Source organism: Ctenopharyngodon idella, chromosome 24, assembly GCF_019924925.1.
Source record: "Ctenopharyngodon idella isolate HZGC_01 chromosome 24, HZGC01, whole genome shotgun sequence".
Classification (NCBI taxonomy): Eukaryota; Metazoa; Chordata; class Actinopteri; order Cypriniformes; family Xenocyprididae; genus Ctenopharyngodon; species Ctenopharyngodon idella.
In genome coordinates, this window is record NC_067243.1 from 22,682,834 (window position 1) to 22,706,067 (window position 23,234).

Genomic DNA, 23,234 nt, shown 5'->3' on the forward strand with positions numbered 1-23,234 from the left:
ACATTAGCAATAAAAATGAATGAAATAAAACTATAATTGTTTACCCAGTTGTCCATGAACAATACTCACTTGTGACAGGTGTTTGAGGAGATGTTTGAGTTGAAGAACTGCTTGTAGTTACAAGGAAGGCTGTGATATGGACGTATAAAGAAAAAAAAACACAAACATTTAGTAAATAGTATTTACAAAATAACAAGGGCATATGTTCATACAATTAAGTTTTGTATTACAATCAATGTATTATATTACATTACAAATCATTATAATTTATATATTATAATCGGGGCTTGATATTAACACCCGCCAAATGCGGGTGGATTTCAGCAGTTGGGGTGTAATGTAAAAAAATTAAGGTAGATTGATTAACAAGGTTGCACTGTTGAGGCTTGTGCAGCCTCTCGAGGAGAAATCAAAACAACGCCCGCAGCACACACAAAGAAACTCAGTTAACATATGGCAGCAAAAATTTTTTATATTTATAACATATGATACAGTTAAGCAACTTCACACGACCAAGAGTGCTGTTTTCCTGAATAAAATCACGATTGAAAATGTGACATTGATTTCATACTACAGTTCAATAAAACTGTATTAAAAAGTAGTTAATATTAAAGTCACTTACATTTTAGATGCAATATTGACAGTTTTTGTTCTATTTCAGAAACTAAAATAGTTTTTTAAAAAATCAAAGCAGAACGAAAGCGCATCTTACAGTAACACTCAGCCGTCTTTCGTTGATAAAATGTTAAAATAAATGTTTTAGTGTTTTAAACGAATCGGATGAGTCAAAGATTCAATGACCCATTCATAAACAACTGCCTTATTCTTGAATGAATCAGCTGTTTGAACAAATCGTAAATAAATGACTCATTAATACGGTCAATTGCTGCCACCTACTGATGTTTTAGTTGCACCAACGTTTCTTATCTGTATATTCAAAAAATACCTCAAAAAATTATTTAATGCAGTTATAATTTTTTCAGTGTAAATGATTTAATTTGATTGGTAACAGCCCTATAGTGCCTTATTATTGTAATTGAATTTATTGATCAAATTTAAGAATTTGAAATGAAAGATGAAACATACATTTAATAAGATTAGGGGGAAAAATGCCCTTTATAAAGGTAAGAAATGCCCTTGAGGTAAATATCACAAATATGCAGATTTAAATATGTCAAAGCTGATTGAACACTGATGAGATTGTTGCTTTAGAATAAATTATATTTACACCACAAAAAATCAAATTTTTTCCAGACAAGCAACTTTTTTACACGGACAAGTGAATGGCCAATTTACTTATCCAAAGGACAAGCACATGACAATACTTAATGTCGAGCCCTGAAAATACTCACTTGAATGAGCTGATGTAGAAGAGCTTGTAGAGGCAGGGGGTGCTAAAATATTTAGAAATAGAAAGAAAAACATAACTTAAGTACTATTCACTGACATGCTTAAAAGGACATTTTTGCATGCAATGAAATTTTGTATTGCAAGAACTGTTAACAGAAGTTAACAGAAGTTAATACAACTGGGTAAATAATACAATTTTTCCAACTAAAATGTCACAGTTGACTATCTCTAATAATTTTATTCAAGTGCTGCTGTTTGGGAATTATCATAATACTACATTAGCAATAAAAATGAATGAAATAAAGCTATAATTGTTTACCCAGTTGTCCATGAACAATACTCACTTGTGACAGATGTTTGAGGAGATGTTTGAGTTGAAGAACTGCTTGTAGTTACAGGGAAGGCTGTGATATATGGACATATACAGAAATAAAAACACAAACATTTACTAAATAGTATTTACAAGCTAACAAGGGCATATGTTCATACAATTAAGTTTTGTACTACAATCAATGTATTATTGTTAGAATATTAACTTATATTACATTACAAATGACTATAACTTATATAATATAATCAGGGCTTGATATTAACACCCGCCAAATGCAGGTGGATTTCAGCAGTGGGGTGTAACACCGGGTACACATTGTTAAGATTTTGGGCCATCCCAGACAAAAAAAAATGAGCAATTGTGGTGATTTCAGTGATTGTGGATCCTAAACGGTGGTCCTACGTCGTACAGTGAGAGAGGTTCAAAGACGGCCGTTGTCATGGTCTTACTACCAAAGACAGCCTCCAATAATTTTCTAACAGTGTCAAAAAAAATGTGCATGATCATCTCACAGTTTGTTTGCTGCTACGACCTACGTCTACTGACTAGCCAATAAAATTGCAACATGAAATGGCTTATTGATCAACGTGACCTGGCACTAAAACTTTTTTTTTTTTTTTTACTTTAAACAACATCTTACAAGATGCAACTGACATACATTGACTAGAGCTGTCATGGGAAATCCCCTTAAATGTTTAAAGGGCAAAGACAAAGATATTGCTTCCTCAGCTGACATTCAAACTGATTTTGTGATTTGAATATAGGATTGATCTAAAGAATATCAGCTAGATGCAGGTAATGCACTCGTTTAGTCAATCTCTCTCAAAATAATCTCCTGTACATAATACAATCCGCTTGTTAAGTCGTGACATAAGGAACGCCGTTTCTGGGTCCAAGCCCCGGCTCATTTCACTTGAGAATGCCATCTCGACGGCCGTTTAAGAGTGCTATTTATTCATATTAAACATTTAACATTTTAAAAAGTTAAACATTTAAAATACTTACAGTCTACACAACAGTCTCAGTGTTAACAGTGTCACAGACATTAATATATTAACGATTTATAAGATGAATCACTGTCTGGCCATCTGGGATTTTGGTAAGGAGATAAAAGTAATGATTATAATTTTTTGGTAGTATTACACCACATCGTGCGTGTATATTAGCACCGTTTGTTGTTTTCTTGTGGTATGAGATAGAGCGTTTGGACCCGGAAACGCTGCTGTGTGACATCAGACTTAACAACCGAATAAGCTTAAATGAAGCAACTCAGAGTTCTTTTGTTACAAGTTCTAAAGTGACATTTTAAAATTAGTAACGGAGGCTTGAGCTCATCCATTAAACTGTCAGCTTGAGATTTTTAAAGACACTCCATTTTTGTTTCTTATTTATTTACACACGTGTGCCGTCGAACTGTTGTATAAACACAATATCACCCGAGCAGCCGTACGATATTGCTCTATAACAGCACAGCTGTGATTACCTATGGCACTTGGCCTGAATCACAGCCATGCTGATATAGAGCCATATCGCACGGCTGCTCGTCTGATATTGCATTTATATAAACTATTTATCCCTTTGAAATAGTTACTTTATTTGTCGTACGCTCTGAAATCAAAACCCATTCCAAACAAAAACTTTTCCATCTTTATTTAAAAAATTTTCCATCCACGGGAGCAGAGGAGGAGAAACCCTCTGATTTTATGAAAAATATCTTAATTTGTGTTCCGAAAATAAACAAAGGGCTTACAGGTTTGAGATGACATGAGGGTGAGTACTTAATGATAGTAATTTCATTTTTGGGTGAACTAACCCTTTAATGAATGATTCAGCACTTTAAATGAATCAGTTGAGTCAAAGATTTAATGACCCATTCATAAACAACTGCCTCATTCTTGAATGAATCAGCTGTTTGAACAAATCGTTTGAATAAATGACTCATTAATACGGTCACTCGCCACCACCTACTGCCGTTTTAGTTTCACAGACGTTTCTTATTTGTATATTTAAAAAATACCTCAAAAAATGATTTAATGCAGTTGTAATTTTTCAGTGTAAATGATTTCATTTGATTAGTAACAGCCATATAGTGTCTTATTATTGTAACTGAATTTATTGATCAAATTTAAGAATTTGAAATTAAAGATGAAACACTGATGAGAATGTTGCTTCAGAATAAATTATATTTACACCACAAAAAATCCAATTTTTTCTGGACATGCAACTTTTTTACACTGACAAGTGAATGACAGATTTACTTGTCTGAAGTACAAGCACATGACAAGGCTTAATGTCGAGCCCTGAAAATACTCACTTGAATGAGCTGATGTTTGAGACTCAGTTGCAGAAGAGCTTGTATAGGCAGGGGGTGCTAAAATATTTAGATTCATAAAGAAAAACATAAATTGAGTAATATTCTTTGACATGCTTAAAAGGACATTTTTGCATGCAATGAAATTCTGTATTGCAAGAACTGTTAATAGAAGTTAACAGAAGTTAATACAACTGTGTAAATAATACAATTTTTAGTAACGGAGGCTTGAGCTCATCCATTAAACTGTCAACTTGAGATTTTTAAAGACACTCCATTTTTGATTCTTATTTATTTACACACGTGTGCCGTCGAACTGTTGTATAAACACAATATCACACGAGCAGCCGTACGATATTGCTTTATAACAGCACAGCTGTGATTACCTATGGCACTTGGCCTGAATCACAGCCATGCTGATATAGAGCCATATCGCACGGCTGCTCGTCTGATATTGCATTTATACAAACTATTTATCCCTTTGAAATAGTTACTTTATTTGTCGTACGCTCTGAAATCAAAACCCATTCCAAACAAAAACTTTTCCATCTTTATTTAAAAAGTTTGACTAATGAAAAATAGAAAACGCTGTACTTATTCAAAGAACCAGTTGTTTATTTACCTTTGCACCGCAAGAAAAGCAGAGACGGTCTCTAAAATGTGTGCAGCACTTCATTCACGATAGAGGTGGGTGGAGCTACTGTACAAGGTTTTTCAGAGTTTGAGGATCCACTGGAGTTACAAGGTTTAGTCACAAGCTCTTAGTATAAACTTCTATTCAAGTATAAAATATAGGCAAAAAATACTTATTCTGCTCTGAGTGATTGGATTTATTTTCCTTTTTATTTCGCCGGTCGATTAATTGTCGATAATAATTTAATCAATAAAACTTATCAATTGTCAATTAAGCAAGGTGCGTAGATTTGTGGTGCATTTGCCTCATGTGCAAAACACACATTGTTAGGGCTGTGACGGTGACGGGGTTGGATCTTTTGCTCAAATAATACAGAATGTACAAATTAAATTTTTAATGTGATCCAAACTTTAAAAGTGCATTAAAATAGAAATGTTTTCTCCCAATATTCCAAAGCTACTGACTGTCACGCTCATCAGCTGGAGTGCCCATGAGTTCCTCCAGAGGGCACTCCTTCCGACTTTGTTGTTTTCCCATTATGAACTACATTTCCCACAATCCTGTGCCTGGACTCATTATGGTTTAATTTCTCCTACCTGTTGATCATTTACTGGTTTTAGTTTGCCTATTTAAACTCTTGTGTTTTAGTCGTGGGTCATGAGCTGTTGTTTGTATTTATGTCTCCATCGGGGTACCAGGATGTCTTGTTCTTTCCTTCGTGGTCTTTGTTTTATGTTCCTGTTTCTTTGTGTGGACTATTTGCCAGTTTCCAGGTTTGGAGTGTCTGTATTTTTGCCTTTTGTTATTAAAACTGTGTGTGCATTTGGATTCTCTCTCTGCCTTGTCTCTTCAAATACGTAACACTGTCAGAAAAGCAAATTATATCTTCTACGCTTGCAAGACGTTTACATTGGATGGTGCGCTGCCTGGGAAATGCAAAACTGAATAGCAGTGCATGTGAAATGCTCTATATTATAGAGTTGCATGATGAAAAAAAAAATAATCTATAAAAAAATAAATAACAATTTGTTCCTATGACTAATTCCTTTGTACATGTTTTATTAATTTGTTCCCTTAAAACTAAATTTACTACAATTGTAGCCATATTTTAACTAAAATGAGAAAATTAATAAGTTGTTAGGAGCGAATTCTTAATTCGTGGCAACGATCTATCACAATAACTTACTGTAATCAACTCAAAAGTTGTTTTCAAGTGTCTACTATATTTTGAGAACTCAAAATATTTCATGAGTTTAGCTTACAAACAGCATTACATTTATTTTATCTAATTCATTACTCCCTAAAACTAAAGTGTACCCACACATTGGCTCTGAAAGCTGGATGCACTCTTATATTTTCCGCCATGCTCGCTATGTGTATATGACGGACAACATTAAGCTTTGTAGACAGCAAGTCAGTGACATCCACGGGAGCAGAGGAGGAGAAACCCTCTGATTTTATCAAAAATATCTTAATTTGTGTTCCGAAGATAAACAAAGGGCTTACAGGTTTGAGACGACATGAGGGTGAGTACTTAATGACAGTAATTTCATTTTTGGGTGAACTAACCCTTTAATGAATGATTCAGCACTTTAAATGAATCCGTTGAGTCAAAGATTTAATGACCCATTCATAAACAACTGCCTCATTTTTGAATGAATCAGCTGTTTGAACAAATCGTTTGAATAAATGACTCATTAATACGGTCACTCGCCACCACCTACTGCCGTTTTAGTTTCACCGACGTTTCTTATTTGTATATTTAAAAAAATACCTCAAAAACTGATTTAATGCAGTTGTAATTTTTCAGTGTAAATGATTTCATTTGATTGGTAACAGCCCCATAGTGTCTTATTATTGTAACTGAATTTATTGATCAAATTTAAGAATTTGAAATTAAAGATGAAACACTGATGAGAATGTTGCTTCAGAATAAATTATATTTACACCACAAAAAAAATCTAATTTTTTCTGGACATGCAACTTTTTTACACTGACAAGTGAATGACAGATTTACTTGTCTGAAGTACAAGCACATGACAAGGCTTAATGTCGAGCCCTGAAAATACTCACTTGAATGAGCTGATGTTTGAGACTCAGTTGCAGAAGAGCTTGTAGAGGCAGGGGGTGCTAAAATATTTAGATTCATGAAGAAAAACATAAATTAAGCAATATTCTTTGACATTCTTAATAGGACATTTTTGCATGCAATGAAATTCTGTATTGCAAGAACTGTTAATAGAAGTTAACAGAAGTTAATACAACTGTGTAAATAATAAAATTTTTAGTAACAGAGGCTTGAGCTCATCCATTAAACTGTCAACTTGATTTTAAACAAAATTTACTACAATTGTAGCCATATTTTAACTAAAATGAGGAAATTAATAAGTTGTTAGGAGCGAATTCTTAATTTGTGGCCACGATCTATCACAATAACTTACTGTAATCAACTCAAAAGTTGTTTTTAAGTGTCTACTATATTTTGAGAACTCAAAATATTTCATGAGTTTAGCTTACAAACAGCATTACATTTATTTTATCTAATTCATTACTCCCTAAAACTAAAGTGCACCCACACATTGGCTCTGAAAGCTGGATGCACTCTTATATTTGCCACCATGCTCGCTATGTGTATATGACGGACAACATTAAGCTTTGTAGACAGCAAGTCAGTGACATCCACGGGAGCAGAGGAGGAGAAACCCTCTGATTTTATAAAAAATACCTTAATTTGTGTTCCGAAGATAAACAAAGGGCTTACAGGTTTGAGACAACATGAGGGTGAGTACTTAATGATAGTAATTTCATTTTTGGGTGAACTAACCCTTTAGTGAATGATTCAGCACTTTAAATGAATCAGTTGAGTCAAAGATTTAATGACCCATTCATAAACAACTGCCTCATTCTTGAATGAATCAGCTGTTTGAACAAATCGTTTGAATAAATGACTCATTAATACGGTCACTCGCCACCACCTACTGCCGTTTTAGTTTCACCGACGTTTCTTATTTGTATATTTAAAAAAATACCTCAAAAACTGATTTAATGCAGTTGTAATTTTTCAGTGTAAATGATTTCATTTGATTGGTAACAGCCCCATAGTGTCTTATTATTGTAACTGAATTTATTGATCAAATTTAAGAATTTGAAATTAAAGATGAAACACTGATGAGAATGTTGCTTCAGAATAAATTATATTTACACCACAAAAAAAATCTAATTTTTTCTGGACATGCAACTTTTTTACACTGACAAGTGAATGACAGATTTACTTGTCTGAAGTACAAGCACATGACAAGGCTTAATGTCGAGCCCTGAAAATACTCACTTGAATGAGCTGATGTTTGAGACTCAGTTGCAGAAGAGCTTGTAGAGGCAGGGGGTGCTAAAATATTTAGATTCATGAAGAAAAACATAAATTAAGCAATATTCTTTGACATTCTTAATAGGACATTTTTGCATGCAATGAAATTCTGTATTGCAAGAACTGTTAATAGAAGTTAACAGAAGTTAATACAACTGTGTAAATAATAAAATTTTTAGTAACAGAGGCTTGAGCTCATCCATTAAACTGTCAACTTGATTTTAAACAAAATTTACTACAATTGTAGCCATATTTTAACTAAAATGAGGAAATTAATAAGTTGTTAGGAGCGAATTCTTAATTTGTGGCCACGATCTATCACAATAACTTACTGTAATCAACTCAAAAGTTGTTTTTAAGTGTCTACTATATTTTGAGAACTCAAAATATTTCATGAGTTTAGCTTACAAACAGCATTACATTTATTTTATCTAATTCATTACTCCCTAAAACTAAAGTGCACCCACACATTGGCTCTGAAAGCTGGATGCACTCTTATATTTGCCACCATGCTCGCTATGTGTATATGACGGACAACATTAAGCTTTGTAGACAGCAAGTCAGTGACATCCACGGGAGCAGAGGAGGAGAAACCCTCTGATTTTATCAAAAATATCTTAATTTGTGTTCCGAAGATAAACAAAGGGCTTACAGGTTTGAGACAACATGAGGGTGAGTACTTAATGACAGTAATTTCATTTTTGGGTGAACTAACCCTTTAATGAATGATTCAGCACTTTAAATGAATCAGTTGAGTCAAAGATTTAATGACCCATTCATAAACAACTGCCTCATTCTTGAATGAATCAGCTGTTTGAACAAATCGTTTGAATAAATGACTCATTAATACGGTCACTCGCCACCACCTACTGCCGTTTTAGTTTCACCGATGTTTCTTATTTGTATATTTAAAGAAAATACCTCAAAAACTTATTTAATGCAGTTGTAATTTTTCAGTGTAAATGATTTCATTTGATTGGTAACAGCCCTATAGTGTCTTATTATTGTAACTGAATTTATTGATCAAATTTAAGAATTTGAAATTAAAGATGAAACACTGATGAGAATGTTGCTTCAGAATAAATTATATTTACACCACAAAAAAAATCTAATTTTTTCTGGACATGCAACTTTTTTACACTGACAAGTGAATGACAGATTTACTTGTCTGAAGTACAAGCACATGACAAGGCTTAATGTCGAGCCCTGAAAATACTCACTTGAATGAGCTGATGTTTGAGACTCAGTTGCAGAAGAGCTTGTAGAGGCAGGGGGTGCTAAAATATTTAGATTCATGAAGAAAAACATAAATTAAGTAATATTCTTTGACATGCTTAATAGGACATTTTTGCATGCAATGAAATTCTGTATTGCAAGAACTGGTAATAGAAGTTAACAGAAGTTAATACAACTGTGTAAATAATACAATTTTTCCAACTGAAATGTCACAGTTGACTATCTCTAATAATTTTATTCAAGTGTTGCTGTTTGGGAATTATCATAATACCACATTAGAAATAAAAATGAATGAAATAAAGCTATAATTGTTTACCCAGTTGTCCATGAACAATACTCACTTGTGACAGATGTTTGAGGAGATGTTTGAGTTGAAGAACTGCTTGTAGTTACAGGGAAGGCTGTGATATATGGACATATACAGAAATAAAAACACAAACATTTACTAAATAGTATTTACAAGCTAACAAGGGCATATGTTCATACAATTAAGTTTTGTACTACAATCAATGTATTATTGTTAGAATATTAAGTTATATTACATTACAAATGACTATAACTTATATAATATAATCAGGGCTTGATATTAACACCCGCCAAATGCGGGTGGATTTCAGCAGTGGGGTGTAATACCTGGTACACATTGTTAAGATTTTGGGCCATCCCAGACAAAAAAAAATGAGCAATTGTGGTGATTTCAGTGATTGTGGATCCTAAACGGTGGTCCTACGTCGTACAGTGAGAGAGGTTCAAAGACGGCCGTTGTCATGGTCTTACTACCAAAGACAGCCTCCAATAATTTTCTAACAGTGTCAAAAAAAATGTGCATGATCATCTCACAGTTTGTTTGCTGCTACGACCTACGTCTACTGACTAGCCAATAAAATTGCAACATGAAATGGCTTATTGATCAACGTGACCTGGCACTAAAACTTGTTTTTTTTTTTACTTTAAACAACATCTTACAAGATGCAACTGACATACATTGACTAGAGCTGTCATGGGAAATCCCCTTAAATGTTTAAAGGGCAAAGACAAAGATATTGCTTCCTCAGCTGACATTCAAACTGATTTTGTGATTTGAATATAGGATTGATCTAAAGAATATCAGCTAGATGCAGGTAATGCACTCGTTTAGTCAATCTCTCTCAAAATAATCTCCTGTACATAATACAATCCGCTTGTTAAGTCGTGACATAAGGAACGCCGTTTCTGGGTCCAAGCCCCGGCTCATTTCACTTGAGAATGCCATCTCGACGGCCGTTTAAGAGTGCTATTTATTCATATTAAACATTTAATATTTTAAAAAGTTAAACATTTAAAATACTTACAGTCTACACAACAGTCTCAGTGTTAACAGTGTCACAGACATTAATATATTAACGATTTATAAGATGAATCACTGTCTGGCCATCTGGGATTTTGGTAAGGAGATAAAAGTAATGATTATAATTTTTTGGTAGTATTACACCACATCGTGCGTGTATATTAGCACCGTTTGTTGTTTTCTTGTGGTATGAGATAGAGCGTTTGGACCCGGAAACGCTGCTGTGTGACATCAGACTTAACAACCGAATAAGCTTAAATGAAGCAACTCAGAGTTCTTTTGTTACAAGTTCTAAAGTGACATTTTAAAATTAGTAACGGAGGCTTGAGCTCATCCATTAAACTGTCAGCTTGAGATTTTTAAAGACACTCCATTTTTGTTTCTTATTTATTTACACACGTGTGCCGTCGAACTGTTGTATAAACACAATATCACCCGAGCAGCCGTACGATATTGCTCTATAACAGCACAGCTGTGATTACCTATGGCACTTGGCCTGAATCACAGCCATGCTGATATAGAGCCATATCGCACGGCTGCTCGTCTGATATTGCATTTATATAAACTATTTATCCCTTTGAAATAGTTACTTTATTTGTCGTACGCTCTGAAATCAAAACCCATTCCAAACAAAAACTTTTCCATCTTTATTTAAAAAATTTTCCATCCACGGGAGCAGAGGAGGAGAAACCCTCTGATTTTATGAAAAATATCTTAATTTGTGTTCCGAAAATAAACAAAGGGCTTACAGGTTTGAGACGACATGAGGGTGAGTACTTAATGATAGTAATTTCATTTTTGGGTGAACTAACCCTTTAATGAATGATTCAGCACTTTAAATGAATCAGTTGAGTCAAAGATTTAATGACCCATTCATAAACAACTGCCTCATTCTTGAATGAATCAGCTGTTTGAACAAATCGTTTGAATAAATGACTCATTAATACGGTCACTCGCCACCACCTACTGCCGTTTTAGTTTCACAGACGTTTCTTATTTGTATATTTAAAAAATACCTCAAAAAATGATTTAATGCAGTTGTAATTTTTCAGTGTAAATGATTTCATTTGATTAGTAACAGCCATATAGTGTCTTATTATTGTAACTGAATTTATTGATCAAATTTAAGAATTTGAAATTAAAGATGAAACACTGATGAGAATGTTGCTTCAGAATAAATTATATTTACACCACAAAAAATCCAATTTTTTCTGGACATGCAACTTTTTTACACTGACAAGTGAATGACAGATTTACTTGTCTGAAGTACAAGCACATGACAAGGCTTAATGTCGAGCCCTGAAAATACTCACTTGAATGAGCTGATGTTTGAGACTCAGTTGCAGAAGAGCTTGTATAGGCAGGGGGTGCTAAAATATTTAGATTCATAAAGAAAAACATAAATTGAGTAATATTCTTTGACATGCTTAAAAGGACATTTTTGCATGCAATGAAATTCTGTATTGCAAGAACTGTTAATAGAAGTTAACAGAAGTTAATACAACTGTGTAAATAATACAATTTTTAGTAACGGAGGCTTGAGCTCATCCATTAAACTGTCAACTTGAGATTTTTAAAGACACTCCATTTTTGATTCTTATTTATTTACACACGTGTGCCGTCGAACTGTTGTATAAACACAATATCACACGAGCAGCCGTACGATATTGCTTTATAACAGCACAGCTGTGATTACCTATGGCACTTGGCCTGAATCACAGCCATGCTGATATAGAGCCATATCGCACGGCTGCTCGTCTGATATTGCATTTATACAAACTATTTATCCCTTTGAAATAGTTACTTTATTTGTCGTACGCTCTGAAATCAAAACCCATTCCAAACAAAAACTTTTCCATCTTTATTTAAAAAGTTTGACTAATGAAAAATAGAAAACGCTGTACTTATTCAAAGAACCAGTTGTTTATTTACCTTTGCACCGCAAGAAAAGCAGAGACGGTCTCTAAAATGTGTGCAGCACTTCATTCACGATAGAGGTGGGTGGAGCTACTGTACAAGGTTTTTCAGAGTTTGAGGATCCACTGGAGTTACAAGGTTTAGTCACAAGCTCTTAGTATAAACTTCTATTCAAGTATAAAATATAGGCAAAAAATACTTATTCTGCTCTGAGTGATTGGATTTATTTTCCTTTTTATTTCGCCGGTCGATTAATTGTCGATAATAATTTAATCAATAAAACTTATCAATTGTCAATTAAGCAAGGTGCGTAGATTTGTGGTGCATTTGCCTCATGTGCAAAACACACATTGTTAGGGCTGTGACGGTGACGGGGTTGGATCTTTTGCTCAAATAATACAGAATGTACAAATTAAATTTTTAATGTGATCCAAACTTTAAAAGTGCATTAAAATAGAAATGTTTTCTCCCAATATTCCAAAGCTACTGACTGTCACGCTCATCAGCTGGAGTGCCCATGAGTTCCTCCAGAGGGCACTCCTTCCGACTTTGTTGTTTTCCCATTATGAACTACATTTCCCACAATCCTGTGCCTGGACTCATTATGGTTTAATTTCTCCTACCTGTTGATCATTTACTGGTTTTAGTTTGCCTATTTAAACTCTTGTGTTTTAGTCGTGGGTCATGAGCTGTTGTTTGTATTTATGTCTCCATCGGGGTACCAGGATGTCTTGTTCTTTCCTTCGTGGTCTTTGTTTTATGTTCCTGTTTCTTTGTGTGGACTATTTGCCAGTTTCCAGGTTTGGAGTGTCTGTATTTTTGCCTTTTGTTATTAAAACTGTGTGTGCATTTGGATTCTCTCTCTGCCTTGTCTCTTCAAATACGTAACACTGTCAGAAAAGCAAATTATATCTTCTACGCTTGCAAGACGTTTACATTGGATGGTGCGCTGCCTGGGAAATGCAAAACTGAATAGCAGTGCATGTGAAATGCTCTATATTATAGAGTTGCATGATGAAAAAAAAAATAATCTATAAAAAAATAAATAACAATTTGTTCCTATGACTAATTCCTTTGTACATGTTTTATTAATTTGTTCCCTTAAAACTAAATTTACTACAATTGTAGCCATATTTTAACTAAAATGAGAAAATTAATAAGTTGTTAGGAGCGAATTCTTAATTCGTGGCAACGATCTATCACAATAACTTACTGTAATCAACTCAAAAGTTGTTTTCAAGTGTCTACTATATTTTGAGAACTCAAAATATTTCATGAGTTTAGCTTACAAACAGCATTACATTTATTTTATCTAATTCATTACTCCCTAAAACTAAAGTGTACCCACACATTGGCTCTGAAAGCTGGATGCACTCTTATATTTTCCGCCATGCTCGCTATGTGTATATGACGGACAACATTAAGCTTTGTAGACAGCAAGTCAGTGACATCCACGGGAGCAGAGGAGGAGAAACCCTCTGATTTTATCAAAAATATCTTAATTTGTGTTCCGAAGATAAACAAAGGGCTTACAGGTTTGAGACGACATGAGGGTGAGTACTTAATGACAGTAATTTCATTTTTGGGTGAACTAACCCTTTAATGAATGATTCAGCACTTTAAATGAATCCGTTGAGTCAAAGATTTAATGACCCATTCATAAACAACTGCCTCATTTTTGAATGAATCAGCTGTTTGAACAAATCGTTTGAATAAATGACTCATTAATACGGTCACTCGCCACCACCTACTGCCGTTTTAGTTTCACCGACGTTTCTTATTTGTATATTTAAAAAAATACCTCAAAAACTGATTTAATGCAGTTGTAATTTTTCAGTGTAAATGATTTCATTTGATTGGTAACAGCCCCATAGTGTCTTATTATTGTAACTGAATTTATTGATCAAATTTAAGAATTTGAAATTAAAGATGAAACACTGATGAGAATGTTGCTTCAGAATAAATTATATTTACACCACAAAAAAAATCTAATTTTTTCTGGACATGCAACTTTTTTACACTGACAAGTGAATGACAGATTTACTTGTCTGAAGTACAAGCACATGACAAGGCTTAATGTCGAGCCCTGAAAATACTCACTTGAATGAGCTGATGTTTGAGACTCAGTTGCAGAAGAGCTTGTAGAGGCAGGGGGAGCTAAAATATTTAGATTCATGAAGAAAAACATAAATTAAGCAATATTCTTTGACATTCTTAATAGGACATTTTTGCATGCAATGAAATTCTGTATTGCAAGAACTGTTAATAGAAGTTAACAGAAGTTAATACAACTGTGTAAATAATAAAATTTTTAGTAACAGAGGCTTGAGCTCATCCATTAAACTGTCAACTTGATTTTAAACAAAATTTACTACAATTGTAGCCATATTTTAACTAAAATGAGGAAATTAATAAGTTGTTAGGAGCGAATTCTTAATTTGTGGCCACGATCTATCACAATAACTTACTGTAATCAACTCAAAAGTTGTTTTTAAGTGTCTACTATATTTTGAGAACTCAAAATATTTCATGAGTTTAGCTTACAAACAGCATTACATTTATTTTATCTAATTCATTACTCCCTAAAACTAAAGTGCACCCACACATTGGCTCTGAAAGCTGGATGCACTCTTATATTTGCCACCATGCTCGCTATGTGTATATGACGGACAACATTAAGCTTTGTAGACAGCAAGTCAGTGACATCCACGGGAGCAGAGGAGGAGAAACCCTCTGATTTTATAAAAAATACCTTAATTTGTGTTCCGAAGATAAACAAAGGGCTTACAGGTTTGAGACAACATGAGGGTGAGTACTTAATGACAGTAATTTCATTTTTGGGTGAACTAACCCTTTAGTGAATGATTCAGCACTTTAAATGAATCAGTTGAGTCAAAGATTTAATGACCCATTCATAAACAACTGCCTCATTCTTGAATGAATCAGCTGTTTGAACAAATCGTTTGAATAAATGACTCATTAATACGGTCACTCGCCACCACCTACTGCCGTTTTAGTTTCACCGACGTTTCTTATTTGTATATTTAAAAAAATACCTCAAAAACTGATTTAATGCAGTTGTAATTTTTCAGTGTAAATGATTTCATTTGATTGGTAACAGCCCCATAGTGTCTTATTATTGTAACTGAATTTATTGATCAAATTTAAGAATTTGAAATTAAAGATGAAACACTGATGAGAATGTTGCTTCAGAATAAATTATATTTACACCACAAAAAAAATCTAATTTTTTCTGGACATGCAACTTTTTTACACTGACAAGTGAATGACAGATTTACTTGTCTGAAGTACAAGCACATGACAAGGCTTAATGTCGAGCCCTGAAAATACTCACTTGAATGAGCTGATGTTTGAGACTCAGTTGCAGAAGAGCTTGTAGAGGCAGGGGGTGCTAAAATATTTAGATTCATGAAGAAAAACATAAATTAAGCAATATTCTTTGACATTCTTAATAGGACATTTTTGCATGCAATGAAATTCTGTATTGCAAGAACTGTTAATAGAAGTTAACAGAAGTTAATACAACTGTGTAAATAATAAAATTTTTAGTAACAGAGGCTTGAGCTCATCCATTAAACTGTCAACTTGATTTTAAACAAAATTTACTACAATTGTAGCCATATTTTAACTAAAATGAGGAAATTAATAAGTTGTTAGGAGCGAATTCTTAATTTGTGGCCACGATCTATCACAATAACTTACTGTAATCAACTCAAAAGTTGTTTTTAAGTGTCTACTATATTTTGAGAACTCAAAATATTTCATGAGTTTAGCTTACAAACAGCATTACATTTATTTTATCTAATTCATTACTCCCTAAAACTAAAGTGCACCCACACATTGGCTCTGAAAGCTGGATGCACTCTTATATTTGCCACCATGCTCGCTATGTGTATATGACGGACAACATTAAGCTTTGTAGACAGCAAGTCAGTGACATCCACGGGAGCAGAGGAGGAGAAACCCTCTGATTTTATCAAAAATATCTTAATTTGTGTTCCGAAGATAAACAAAGGGCTTACAGGTTTGAGACGACATGAGGGTGAGTACTTAATGATAGTAATTTCATTTTTGGGTGAACTAACCCTTTAATGAATGATTCAGCACTTTAAATGAATCAGTTGAGTCAAAGATTTAATGACCCATTCATAAACAACTGCCTCATTCTTGAATGAATCAGCTGTTTGAACAAATCGTTTGAATAAATGACTCATTAATACGGTCACTCGCCACCACCTACTGCCGTTTTAGTTTCACCGATGTTTCTTATTTGTATATTTAAAGAAAATACCTCAAAAACTTATTTAATGCAGTTGTAATTTTTCAGTGTAAATGATTTCATTTGATTGGTAACAGCCCTATAGTGTCTTATTATTGTAACTGAATTTATTGATCAAATTTAAGAATTTGAAATTAAAGATGAAACACTGATGAGAATGTTGCTTCAGAATAAATTATATTTACACCACAAAAAAATCAAATTTTTTCTGGACATGCAACTTTTTTACACTGACAAGTGAATGACAGATTTACTTGTCTGAAGTACAAGCACATGACAAGGCTTAATGTCGAGCCCTGAAAATACTCACTTGAATCAGTTGATGTTTGAGACTCAGTTGCAGAAGAGCTTGTAGAGGCAGGGGGTGCTAAAATATTTAGATTCATGAAGAAAAACATAAATTAAGTAATATTCTTTGACATGCTTAATAGGACATTTTTGCATGCAATGAAATTCTGTATTGCAAGAACTGTTAATAGAAGTTAACAGAAGTTAATACAACTGTGTAAATAATACAATTTTTCCAACTGAAATGTCACAGTTGACTATCTCTAATAATTTTATTCAAGTGTTGCTGTTTGGGAATTATCATAATACCACATTAGAAATAAAAATGAATGAAATAAAGCTATAATTGTTTACCCAGTTGTCCATGAACAATACTCACTTGTGACAGATGTTTGAGGAGATGTTTGAGTTGAAGAACTGCTTGTAGTTACAGGGAAGGCTGTGATATATGGACATATACAGAAATAAAAACACAAACATTTACTAAATAGTATTTACAAGCTAACAAGGGCATATGTTCATACAATTAAGTTTTGTACTACAATCAATGTATTATTGTTAGAATATTAAGTTATATTACATTACAAATGACTATAACTTATATAATATAATCAGGGCTTGATATTAACACCCGCCAAATGCGGGTGGATTTCAGCAGTGGGGTGTAATACCTGGTACACATTGTTAAGATTTTGGGCCATCCCAGACAAAAAAAAATGAGCAATTGTGGTGATTTCAGTGATTGTGGATCCTAAACGGTGGTCCTACGTCGTACAGTGAGAGAGGTTCAAAGACGGCCGTTGTCATGGTCTTACTACCAAAGACAGCCTCCAATAATTTTCTAACAGTGTCAAAAAAAATGTGCATGATCATCTCACAGTTTGTTTGCTGCTACGACCTACGTCTACTGACTAGCCAATAAAATTGCAACATGAAATGGCTTATTGATCAACGTGACCTGGCACTAAAACTTGTTTTTTTTTTTACTTTAAACAACATCTTACAAGATGCAACTGACATACATTGACTAGAGCTGTCATGGGAAATCCCCTTAAATGTTTAAAGGGCAAAGACAAAGATATTGCTTCCTCAGCTGACATTCAAACTGATTTTGTGATTTGAATATAGGATTGATCTAAAGAATATCAGCTAGATGCAGGTAATGCACTCGTTTAGTCAATCTCTCTCAAAATAATCTCCTGTACATAATACAATCCGCTTGTTAAGTCGTGACATAAGGAACGCCGTTTCTGGGTCCAAGCCCCGGCTCATTTCACTTGAGAATGCCATCTCGACGGCCGTTTAAGAGTGCTATTTATTCATATTAAACATTTAATATTTTAAAAAGTTAAACATTTAAAATACTTACAGTCTACACAACAGTCTCAGTGTTAACAGTGTCACAGACATTAATATATTAACGATTTATAAGATGAATCACTGTCTGGCCATCTGGGATTTTGGTAAGGAGATAAAAGTAATGATTATAATTTTTTGGTAGTATTACACCACATCGTGCGTGTATATTAGCACCGTTTGTTGTTTTCTTGTGGTATGAGATAGAGCGTTTGGACCCGGAAACGCTGCTGTGTGACATCAGACTTAACAACCGAATAAGCTTAAATGAAGCAACTCAGAGTTCTTTTGTTACAAGTTCTAAAGTGACATTTTAAAATTAGTAACGGAGGCTTGAGCTCATCCATTAAACTGTCAGCTTGAGATTTTTAAAGACACTCCATTTTTGTTTCTTATTTATTTACACACGTGTGCCGTCGAACTGTTGTATAAACACAATATCACCCGAGCAGCCGTACGATATTGCTCTATAACAGCACAGCTGTGATTACCTATGGCACTTGGCCTGAATCACAGCCATGCTGATATAGAGCCATATCGCACGGCTGCTCGTCTGATATTGCATTTATACAAACTATTTATCCCTTTGAAATAGTTACTTTATTTGTCGTACGCTCTGAAATCAAAACCCATTCCAAACAAAAACTTTTCCATCTTTATTTAAAAAATTTTCCATCCACGGGAGCAGAGGAGGAGAAACCCTCTGATTTTATGAAAAATATCTTAATTTGTGTTCCGAAAATAAACAAAGGGCTTACAGGTTTGAGACGACATGAGGGTGAGTACTTAATGATAGTAATTTCATTTTTGGGTGAACTAACCCTTTAATGAATGATTCAGCACTTTAAATGAATCAGTTGAGTCAAAGATTTAATGACCCATTCATAAACAACTGCCTCATTCTTGAATGAATCAGCTGTTTGAACAAATCGTTTGAATAAATGACTCATTAATACGGTCACTCGCCACCACCTACTGCCGTTTTAGTTTCACCGACGTTTCTTATTTGTATATTTAAAAAAATACCTCAAAAACTGATTTAATGCAGTTGTAATTTTTCAGTGTAAATGATTTCATTTGATTGGTAACAGCCCCATAGTGTCTTATTATTGTAACTGAATTTATTGATCAAATTTAAGAATTTGAAATTAAAGATGAAACACTGATGAGAATGTTGCTTCAGAATAAATTATATTTACACCACAAAAAAAATCTAATTTTTTCTGGACATGCAACTTTTTTACACTGACAAGTGAATGACAGATTTACTTGTCTGAAGTACAAGCACATGACAAGGCTTAATGTCGAGCCCTGAAAATACTCACTTGAATGAGCTGATGTTTGAGACTCAGTTGCAGAAGAGCTTGTAGAGGCAGGGGGTGCTAAAATATTTAGATTCATGAAGAAAAACATAAATTAAGCAATATTCTTTGACATTCTTAATAGGACATTTTTGCATGCAATGAAATTCTGTATTGCAAGAACTGTTAATAGAAGTTAACAGAAGTTAATACAACTGTGTAAATAATAAAATTTTTAGTAACAGAGGCTTGAGCTCATCCATTAAACTGTCAACTTGATTTTAAACAAAATTTACTACAATTGTAGCCATATTTTAACTAAAATGAGGAAATTAATAAGTTGTTAGGAGCGAATTCTTAATTTGTGGCCACGATCTATCACAATAACTTACTGTAATCAACTCAAAAGTTGTTTTTAAGTGTCTACTATATTTTGAGAACTCAAAATATTTCATGAGTTTAGCTTACAAACAGCATTACATTTATTTTATCTAATTCATTACTCCCTAAAACTAAAGTGCACCCACACATTGGCTCTGAAAGCTGGATGCACTCTTATATTTGCCACCATGCTCGCTATGTGTATATGACGGACAACATTAAGCTTTGTAGACAGCAAGTCAGTGACATCCACGGGAGCAGAGGAGGAGAAACCCTCTGATTTTATAAAAAATACCTTAATTTGTGTTCCGAAGATAAACAAAGGGCTTACAGGTTTGAGACAACATGAGGGTGAGTACTTAATGACAGTAATTTCATTTTTGGGTGAACTAACCCTTTAGTGAATGATTCAGCACTTTAAATGAATCAGTTGAGTCAAAGATTTAATGACCCATTCATAAACAACTGCCTCATTCTTGAATGAATCAGCTGTTTGAACAAATCGTTTGAATAAATGACTCATTAATACGGTCACTCGCCACCACCTACTGCCGTTTTAGTTTCACCGACGTTTCTTATTTGTATATTTAAAAAAATACCTCAAAAACTGATTTAATGCAGTTGTAATTTTTCAGTGTAAATGATTTCATTTGATTGGTAACAGCCCCATAGTGTCTTATTATTGTAACTGAATTTATTGATCAAATTTAAGAATTTGAAATTAAAGATGAAACACTGATGAGAATGTTGCTTCAGAATAAATTATATTTACACCACAAAAAAAATCTAATTTTTTCTGGACATGCAACTTTTTTACACTGACAAGTGAATGACAGATTTACTTGTCTGAAGTACAAGCACATGACAAGGCTTAATGTCGAGCCCTGAAAATACTCACTTGAATGAGCTGATGTTTGAGACTCAGTTGCAGAAGAGCTTGTAGAGGCAGGGGGTGCTAAAATATTTAGATTCATGAAGAAAAACATAAATTAAGCAATATTCTTTGACATTCTTAATAGGACATTTTTGCATGCAATGAAATTCTGTATTGCAAGAACTGTTAATAGAAGTTAACAGAAGTTAATACAACTGTGTAAATAATAAAATTTTTAGTAACAGAGGCTTGAGCTCATCCATTAAACTGTCAACTTGATTTTAAACAAAATTTACTACAATTGTAGCCATATTTTAACTAAAATGAGGAAATTAATAAGTTGTTAGGAGCGAATTCTTAATTTGTGGCCACGATCTATCACAATAACTTACTGTAATCAACTCAAAAGTTGTTTTTAAGTGTCTACTATATTTTGAGAACTCAAAATATTTCATGAGTTTAGCTTACAAACAGCATTACATTTATTTTATCTAATTCATTACTCCCTAAAACTAAAGTGCACCCACACATTGGCTCTGAAAGCTGGATGCACTCTTATATTTGCCACCATGCTCGCTATGTGTATATGACGGACAACATTAAGCTTTGTAGACAGCAAGTCAGTGACATCCACGGGAGCAGAGGAGGAGAAACCCTCTGATTTTATCAAAAATATCTTAATTTGTGTTCCGAAGATAAACAAAGGGCTTACAGGTTTGAGACGACATGAGGGTGAGTACTTAATGATAGTAATTTCATTTTTGGGTGAACTAACCCTTTAATGAATGATTCAGCACTTTAAATGAATCAGTTGAGTCAAAGATTTAATGACCCATTCATAAACAACTGCCTCATTCTTGAATGAATCAGCTGTTTGAACAAATCGTTTGAATAAATGACTCATTAATACGGTCACTCGCCACCACCTACTGCCGTTTTAGTTTCACCGATGTTTCTTATTTGTATATTTAAAGAAAATACCTCAAAAACTTATTTAATGCAGTTGTAATTTTTCAGTGTAAATGATTTCATTTGATTGGTAACAGCCCTATAGTGTCTTATTATTGTAACTGAATTTATTGATCAAATTTAAGAATTTGAAATTAAAGATGAAACACTGATGAGAATGTTGCTTCAGAATAAATTATATTTACACCACAAAAAAATCAAATTTTTTCTGGACATGCAACTTTTTTACACTGACAAGTGAATGACAGATTTACTTGTCTGAAGTACAAGCACATGACAAGGCTTAATGTCGAGCCCTGAAAATACTCACTTGAATCAGTTGATGTTTGAGACTCAGTTGCAGAAGAGCTTGTAGAGGCAGGGGGTGCTAAAATATTTAGATTCATGAAGAAAAACATAAATTAAGTAATATTCTTTGACATGCTTAATAGGACATTTTTGCATGCAATGAAATTCTGTATTGCAAGAACTGGTAATAGAAGTTAACAGAAGTTAATACAACTGTGTAAATAATACAATTTTTCCAACTGAAATGTCACAGTTGACTATCTCTAATAATTTTATTCAAGTGTTGCTGTTTGGGAATTATCATAATACCACATTAGAAATAAAAATGAATGAAATAAAGCTATAATTGTTTACCCAGTTGTCCATGAACAATACTCACTTGTGACAGATGTTTGAGGAGATGTTTGAGTTGAAGAACTGCTTGTAGTTACAGGGAAGGCTGTGATATATGGACATATACAGAAATAAAAACACAAACATTTACTAAATAGTATTTACAAGCTAACAAGGGCATATGTTCATACAATTAAGTTTTGTACTACAATCAATGTATTATTGTTAGAATATTAAGTTATATTACATTACAAATGACTATAACTTATATAATATAATCAGGGCTTGATATTAACACCCGCCAAATGCGGGTGGATTTCAGCAGTGGGGTGTAATACCTGGTACACATTGTTAAGATTTTGGGCCATCCCATACAAAAAAAAATGAGCAATTGTGGTGATTTCAGTGATTGTGGATCCTAAACGGTGGTCCTACGTCGTACAGTGAGAGAGGTTCAAAGACGGCCGTTGTCATGGTCTTACTACCAAAGACAGCCTCCAATAATTTTCTGACAGTGTCAAAAAAAATTTGCATGATCATCTCACAGTTTGTTTGCTGCTACGACCTACGTCTACTGACTAGCCAATAAAATTGCAACATGAAATGGCTTATTGATCAACGTGACCTGGCACTAAAACTTTTTTTTTTTTTTTTACTTTAAACAACATCTTACA

The 23,234-nt window shown here is 33.7% G+C and overlaps 1 protein-coding gene across 50 annotated transcripts in view; it reads right to left on the bottom strand.

Moving 5' to 3' along the window:
- The window catches only part of LOC127506632 (receptor-type tyrosine-protein phosphatase eta), a 222,914-nt gene that overhangs the window by 168,079 nt on the left and 31,601 nt on the right, over positions 1-23,234 (bottom strand). Inside the window, exons 10-26 of one of the 50 annotated variants that reach the window (XM_051883202.1) lie at positions 22,607-22,666; positions 22,250-22,306; positions 20,995-21,051; positions 19,740-19,796; positions 17,438-17,497; positions 17,081-17,137; positions 15,826-15,882; positions 14,571-14,627; positions 11,867-11,923; positions 9,568-9,627; positions 9,211-9,267; positions 7,955-8,011; positions 6,700-6,756; positions 3,996-4,052; positions 1,695-1,754; positions 1,353-1,394; positions 70-129 (exon numbers count right to left, since the gene is read on the bottom strand). In XM_051883202.1, the coding sequence (XP_051739162.1) occupies positions 70-129; positions 1,353-1,394; positions 1,695-1,754; positions 3,996-4,052; positions 6,700-6,756; positions 7,955-8,011; positions 9,211-9,267; positions 9,568-9,627; positions 11,867-11,923; positions 14,571-14,627; positions 15,826-15,882; positions 17,081-17,137; positions 17,438-17,497; positions 19,740-19,796; positions 20,995-21,051; positions 22,250-22,306; positions 22,607-22,666 (969 nt within the window). The remainder of the gene's footprint in view (positions 1-69; positions 130-1,352; positions 1,395-1,694; positions 1,755-3,995; positions 4,053-6,699; positions 6,757-7,954; positions 8,012-9,210; positions 9,268-9,567; positions 9,628-11,866; positions 11,924-14,570; positions 14,628-15,825; positions 15,883-17,080; positions 17,138-17,437; positions 17,498-19,739; positions 19,797-20,994; positions 21,052-22,249; positions 22,307-22,606; positions 22,667-23,234) is intronic. The other 49 variants (XM_051883203.1, XM_051883204.1, XM_051883207.1 and 46 more) reach the window with 49 other exon arrangements.